Source organism: Drosophila rhopaloa, unplaced genomic scaffold (genome assembly GCF_018152115.1).
Source record: "Drosophila rhopaloa isolate 14029-0021.01 unplaced genomic scaffold, ASM1815211v1 contig_2, whole genome shotgun sequence".
Lineage (NCBI taxonomy): Eukaryota > Metazoa > Arthropoda > Insecta > Diptera > Drosophilidae > Drosophila > Drosophila rhopaloa.
Genome location: NW_025335083.1, coordinates 26,150,106 through 26,157,928, shown reverse-complemented (window position 1 = coordinate 26,157,928; position 7,823 = coordinate 26,150,106). Strand labels below are relative to the sequence as shown.

General features: G+C 37.0%; 1 protein-coding gene across 1 annotated transcript; it reads left to right on the top strand.

Moving 5' to 3' along the window:
- LOC108049475 (accessory gland protein Acp29AB-like) lies at positions 1-979 on the top strand (the record flags this gene model as incomplete). The annotated part of the gene is made up of 1 exon (XM_017130662.2): positions 1-979. A coding segment is annotated over exon 1 (978 nt), but the record flags the coding sequence as incomplete, so codon positions are not given.
- Positions 980-7,823: the final 6,844 nt, after the last annotated feature.

Here is a 7,823-nt window from a genome sequence, read left to right as displayed (position 1 = left end):
TATGCTAAAGTACGTTACCTATATTTTATTCGCCTTTGTTTCAAGCGGTCTTTACAAAGCCCTTGCTGAAATGAGGACCCATAGGTGTCCCGAAAAGAGGGAAGAAGTGTGTCTAGTGGAACTATCGCCAGTGCTTGAGAACGTAGCCGGCCGGCAGAGGCATGAAAAAGACGCTGGATTTGCCATATTTGATGAAACGCAAGGAGTGCTGGACAGAATTGTAGGCCATCAACAAGTCATCGAAAAGCAATTGAAGGCTGTACATTACAAGGTGGAAAGCCAAATAAAAAAGCTTCTCGCTTTAATGGAACAAAAGGTTAATATAGTATCCGAACAGATATCCTTGCAGGTAGCAATCAATGCCCTTTACTGCTCCCTTGAGGTAAAGAGTGTTTCGAAATATGGCACAATCCATTCTCAATTTGAGAAGTTGGGCTCGAGGTACTTTTATATCGAGACGAATGTCAGAATGGATTGGTTCAGTGCGGCGAGTACATGTCGTGGGATGGGAGGTCATCTGGCGACACCCAAAGACGAGGATGAACTGCACGTACTCCGTCAGAAGCTCGATTCCAAGTGGTATTGGCTGGACATCAGTGATCTTGCTAAAAAGGACGAGTACATTTCTTTGGTCTCCGGTGAGATAGCACCTTTTTTGAAGTGGAATGAAGGGGAACCCAATAAGAATCCTGATACGCACTGCATTTATATATATGCCGGACACTATTATAAATATTTCTGTAACGAAAAAAAATACTTCGTTTGCCAAGCCGAAGATGCCAAGGATCATAATAATAACAACATCGGAAGTAATAATACGAATGTTATAAATCATAATAATACTAATGTCAACATAAATGTTAACATTAATATTAAGATAAATAAGGAAAAAGAAAAACAAGAAAAAGAAAAACAGGAAAAAGAAAAAAAGGAAAAAGAAAAACAGGAAAAAGAAAAACAGGAAAAAGAAAAACAGGAAAAAGAAAAACAGGAAAAAGAAAGACGGGAAAAAGAAAAACAGGAAAAAGAAAAACAGAAAAAAGAAAAACAGGAACAAAAAAAAAAGGAACAAGAAAAAAAGAAAAAAGAAAAAATGGAAAAAGAAAAACAGGAAAAGGAAAAACAGGAAAAAGAAAAACAGGAAAAAGAAAAAAAGGAACAAGAAAAAAAGGAAAAAGAAAAAATGGAAAAAGAAAGACAGGAAAAAGAAAAGCAGGAAAAAGAAAAAGAGGAAAAAGAAAAACAGGAAAAAGAAAAACAGGAAAAAGAAAAACAGGAAAAAGAAAAACAAGAAAAAGAAAAACAGGAAAAAGAAAAACAAGAAAAAGAAAAACAGGAAAAAGATAAAATGGAAAAAGAAAAACAGGAAAAAGAAAAACAAGAAAAAGAAAAACAGGAAAAAGAAAAAGAAAACGAAAACGAAAAAGGCAATAAAAAATGTAAGAAGACTTGTAAGTCGAAGAAATGTAAGAAGACTTGTAAGTCGAAGTGTAAGAAGAAGAAGTGTAAGAAAATTAAGAAAGTGAAGCCTACACAATCATATAGCAGTGATTATAACTACAATTATCCTTCTCTTAAATATTCATTTAGTAGTGATTGGAGCTATTTATATTACTGGTGGTAACTTCCTTCACATTTTAAAAAGCAAAATGGTCTTTTGTAAATAAAATGAAATCTTATTTCCTGAATACAAAACTTTATAACAACTGTTTTTTATTTATCGTTTATTTGCGCTTATCAAACAGTATTTTACGACTTTAAGATTTTCAAGAAGACTCTTAAATAGTTAAGGATTGAATTATAGGTTTTACCCATATCACAGTCTAGAAACCGACCCTTAAAAGTCCCAAGCAGGTAAATCGAACTGGATCAGACTGATGGATTTAAAAACGCTTGGTGATGCTTTTTAATTTCTTCCATCTAAAATATTTTTGGCTTATCTGAGCTTTTTAACTCCAGCTGCATCCAGAAACAGAACTCAGCAATCAAATACCCTTGCGATTATTACAAATCCACTACATTTCGATTTCTATGCCTATATTACTAAAAACAATGAAGCTATTTCGATTTTGCGCTGCATTTTGCCATCGTTTTCATGGCAGCTATATGATGTAGTCGCCCGATCCGGTTCGTTCCGATAAATATACTACCTGCAATAGAAAGCCAACTTTTGGGAAAGTTTTAAGCAGATAGCTTTAAAACTGAGGGACTAGTTTGCGTAAAAACGGATGAAATTTAATACCCTCTGCAAGAGTATAAAAATGCGGATACATCATTAACGTTCTTGTCAGGACTCCTATAGTGTTCATATTAATGTCTGTTAGCGGCACGGTAATTAAAAGGCAAGGTCTGTTTGTTGATGTTGTTACTTGATTCATTGTTGCTGACAACAACCATCTCGCCATTCCTAGCCCGCACTATTTGTGATCCACTCTGAATATCTGAGAACCGAGGAAGGGGCGGAAGAAATGCGACAATTCTGCGGTAACTGAGAAACGACCGACTATCTAATGTCAAGATCGATGTCGATGTCGTCACCTACATCTGAAATACAGAAAAGTAACGATGAAAACTAGAAATGTGGAGGGTGCACTCAGAAAATTATTATTAACAAGAAAGGAAAGCTAACTTCGGGCGAAGCCGAAGTTGATATACCCTTGCAGAATACTCTGTAAATTATATTCTCCAAAATTATTCATATGATGCATTCTTAATACTCATAAAAAATCACAACTTTCTTACTTTAAAAACACCAAAGTTATGGCATTTCCAATCGTTCAGTTATATGGCAGCTATAGGATATAGTCGGCCGATCCTTATGAAATTTGATAGGTCGGATTGATTGGCCAAAAATAAAGCCCATAGAAAATCCCAACTTCCTAACTTAACAAACACCAAAGTTATGACATTTCCGATCAATCAGTTATATGGCAGCTAAAGGATATAGTCGGCCGATCCTTATGAAATTTGGTAGGTCGGATTGATTGGTCAAATATAAAACCCATAGGAAGTCCCAGCTTCCTAGCTTTGCAAACACCAAAGTTATGGCATTTCCAATCGTTCAGTTATATGGCAGCTATAGGATATAGTCGTCCGATCCCGTCCGTTCCGACTTATATACTGCGTGCAAAGGAAAGAAGGGTGTGTGCAAAGTTTCAGTTCGATAGCTTTAAAACTGAGAGACTAGTTTGCGTAGAAACAGACAGACGGACAGGCGGACAGACAGACGGACAGACAGACGGACAGACGGACATGGCTATATCAACTCAGGAGGTGATCCTGATCAAGAATATATATACTTTATAGGGTCGGAGATGTCTCCTTCACTGCGTTGCACACTTTTGACCAAAATTATAATACCCTCTGCAAGGGTATAAAAATATTAGACATATAATGCAAATTTAAATTTATACTCATTTATCAAGCCTAATCACTAAAATAATGTAAGCCACATTTTTTGAATTTTTTTTTTTTTGGGTTTTGAATAATAATGTTAGGTTCAGGAACAAGGTGTAGAATATTTTCAATCAGATCATTTAATTTTTGTAACAGGGTATATAAACTAAGCCTTGTCGAAGTTTGTTTCCTCTCTCTGTTATTTTAACTTTTTAACTGTTACTTAGATGCAAGAAACATAACGAAACGAACTTTTTGGATGATTTCTGTTGCACGTATATATATACATACACAATAGTTCATAATTTTCTGGTGAACCGACGTCTATCTTGAACTCACATTTTTTTTCTTTATCAGAGGGCGTTGATTGGCATGGCAAAGTAAATTATATTGAATGCTAATTTCTATAGACAGACAATGGCGCTCCATTAATAACTGACAGGACAGGACAGGAACTCAAAACTTCGGCTCAAACAACAACCAAAGCTCAAAAGCCACCGACAGGCAACATAATTCTGGAGACGGCGGACTGGATACAGTGGAGACAGAGGAGTGGGCGCATTAGTTGACTTTTGTTTTGGGCAAACCCTTTTCTCCTGGCTAGAGGCTACAACAATAAATAATAAAATGTTGACACGACAACGTCATAACCTTTGAACGTGAAAATACTCATAGACACATACTAATCCGAGCCCAAATGGGAGAGACTTAGTCGGAATCTTTTGCGTGGGCTGTGTACCTTATCTCCGCTCCCCCTTCTAGCGACTGCATTCAATTAGCCTCTTCCCTGAATCCTCCTATTTGAAATAATAATACCTATTTAAGTTGGCGACGCCAATGCCCGTAGGCATCTTTCTTACACAGTAGCGTCACCAAAGGGGACTAATTTTTATACCCTTGCAGAGGGTATTATAATTTTGGTCAAAAGTGTGCAACGCAGTGAAGGAGACATCTCCGACCCTATAAAGTATATATATTCTTGATCAGGATCACCTCCTGAGTTGATATAGCCATGTCCGTCTGTCCGTCTGTCCGTCTGTCCGTCTGTCCGTCTGTCTGTTTCTACGCAAACTAGTCTCTCAGTTTTAAAGCTATCGGATTGAAACTTTGCACACACCCTTCTTTCCTTTGCACGCAGTATATAAGTCGGAACGGCCGGGATCGGCCGACTATATCCTATAGCTGCCATATAACTGATTGATCGGAAATGCCATAACTTTCGTGTTTGTAAAGTTAGGAAGTTGGGATTTTCTATGGGTTTTATATTTGGCCAATCAATCCGACCTACCAAATTTCATAAGGATCGGCCGACTATATCCTATAGCTGCCATATAACTGATTGATCGGAAATGCCATAACTTTGGTGTTTGTAAAGTTAGAAAGTTGGGATTTTCTATGGGTTTTATATTTGGCCAATCAATCCGACCTACCAAATTTCATAAGGATCAGCCGACTATATCCTATAGCTGCCATATAACTGATTGATCGGAAATGCCATAACTTTGGTGTTTGTAAAGTTAGGAAGTTGGGATTTTCTATGGGTTTTATTTTGGCCCAATCAATTCGACATATTAAATTTCATAAGGATCGGCCGACTATATCCTATAGCTGCCATATAACTGATTGATCGGAAATGAAATAACTTTGGTGTTTTTAAAGTTAGGAAGGTGGGATTTTTTATGAGTATTAAAAATGCATCATATGAATAATTTTGGAGAATATAATTTGCAGAATATTCTGCAAGGGTATTTCAACTTCGGCTCCGCCCGAAGTTAGCTTTCCTTTCTTGTTATTAGTAAATTAAATTATTCAATTCACAACAATATAATATAGCTGCCATAGAAACAATGGTTTTTAGTAATATAGGCATATAAATCGTTTTGTAATAACTGCAAGGGTATAAAACTTCGGCTTTCCGAATATTTCTTCCTTTCTTGTTTTTAGATAGTTTTAAAGATGTTGAAACAAATTGATATCGGAACAAAATATGAAAACAGCATACAAATGTAAAAAATATAGTTTATTAATTCAAAAGTCACTTTTAAATTGGTATATTTATTATTTGCCATTAATCATTTGCGATGGCATTTAAATATATTTAAATCCAAGGAGGGCAGCCATAAACTGGCTAAATAAATTCCGGGTATACGCACTAAATTTGGAACAGTAGTGGAAAAAATGGCAGTTAGATATCGCTGCAGGTGGCAGGTTGGAGCCTTCGTCTGCAGTCGGCAACTTACAAGTTGGCAGTTACCAATTGGTCACCAAAGACAAGCGACAATTCAGCAATTGAGCAAGTGAACATGTCCCTGGCTCATTACGGGCAGCCAAATATCGCGGCTGGTGCACTGGAGGAAACCCGCTACACAAGAAGACAAATGTATAACGTGCTGAAAGTCCTTAAAGCGGAATAAGGATTTTTTACTACATTACACTTTAAATCATATAATATAACATAAGAAAGTCGTATTGATATTAAACTATTTTTTTCTCTGTAGTACATAGTATGTGATTCATCTCTGCGGCGGCCTCACATCAAATCGAATTAAAACGACTGCTTGTCGATTCGACTGACTTTGATTTTCATTTCGATTTGTTGACCATTTCAAGCCGAGGAGCTAAGTTTTGGTGTATCTTAATTGGTTGGTATGATAAGATGTGTGTTCATGTTGATGTAGATGCCATTTGGTTGCTTGGATTGAGGTTTCACTCTTTGATGCAGATACTGGCAATTAGCTGCACGGCGCGGGTGAAGCCGAAGCTAATTGAATAAACCACCGGGTCGGGGACACGCAAAAGTGTCCGATTCCAGATCTTGATCCCAGTTTCCTTCACCATTGCAACCGTTCTATCTCTTTGCATAATTCTCTCATTAGTCAGCCTTTTGCCGGGCCGTTGTTTTCGAAAGTCGAAGTTCAAGTTTTTAAACTGCGAGCAACAGCAGCACAACAACATGCAACAGGAGGCAGCAACAGCAGTACAGCACAACACCACAACACCACAACACCACAACACCAACGCAACACCCTCGTCGTGAGTGGACCTCGATCTGACCAAATACGGGTGAAATAAATCAACGGGCTGAGCACTAAACGATTCTGGCCCAGGGCACATATGAAACATAAGCCAAATTAAGCAGCCCGCCGTCGCTCAGAAATCGATCAGAGCAAGATTTTCATTTTGCCTCAAAAATATTGGTTCCAGCTCCGAATCCTAAACAGATTTTTTGCCCGTTACTAGAACAATCTGCGATGTGTGTGGGCATGTGGAAATATGTCAACGCTCCAAATAAAATAATATACCCAAAACTGAAACCAAAAGTGAGCCTGGAGCCAGATCTAAAAGTTGAACTGGATCTCGCCTGCAGGCGACAAAATAATCGTCATTTTTTATGTAAATTGTTTATTTTTGTGGACCGCCCTGTAGTTTTTAGGGAGTATAAGGTAGTTGCAAATAGTTTTATTATTAAAATAATTTTGATTAAAGGCTTACAACTTTTCTCTCTAGTTAATGAGGTTATGAGGTAGTCTCAAAAATGTGTGTAATGGCACGTGTAAATTCTCAGAAATGTTTCTTTTGTTTTTGCTTTGCATATAAATACAAATTCAATTTTTAAAAAACCCCACAACAAATTTGGTTAGGCAGTGGTTTGAAGTTGGAAAAATATTCACACTGCAATGGGAATGAACATTTTTTGCTGTCTTAAATATTTTGGCATTTGCGCATTAATTTTGTTTGCCCCTCGAGATTCTCCTCCCATTTTCGGTGGCCCAGTCTGAGGTTGGTCACCCAACCGGTTGCCGGTCGCCTCATAATTCTGAATGCAGTTTTTCGTGGGGCCAGAGTATTTGGTTATTGCTTATGCGGTTACTCGGTTGCTGTTTTGCCTAATACGTGACTATCATGTCATAACAGCGAATTATTAGAATTTAATGCGGTCACAAAACGATTGGTCCCGGTCTCAGAGTTGTGCTGATCGCTACTAGTCCGTTCCATATTTAACTGGGTCAAAATCCCTACAAAATTTCCAAACCAATGGAATTTGAAAATGTGCTTTGAAAATGGCAAAAGTATTTAGCGCCTTTAAGGAATACTAACTATTAAGTTAAACGATGATGGGCCCTTTAATTTTAAATACGTCCGTGGATCCCCCATAATATAAGCGATTGTGGCTTTTTAAAATCCCATTCTCCCTTTATTAGTGGGCGTTGTAAAGTGGTGATTGTAAAGTTTCTGTACTTGTAATTTGAAAGCAAGGACTCATCAAATAGATTTATGGCAAAGGAATCTGGTCTGGTCATACTAAAAATACCTTTTTATTGTAATGGTTTTATTAGACTTCCAAATTATTATTGAACAATTTTTTTTTTATTTTAGTTTTCAGCAATATAATACCCATATTTTTAACTAAATATGATATTTTCATT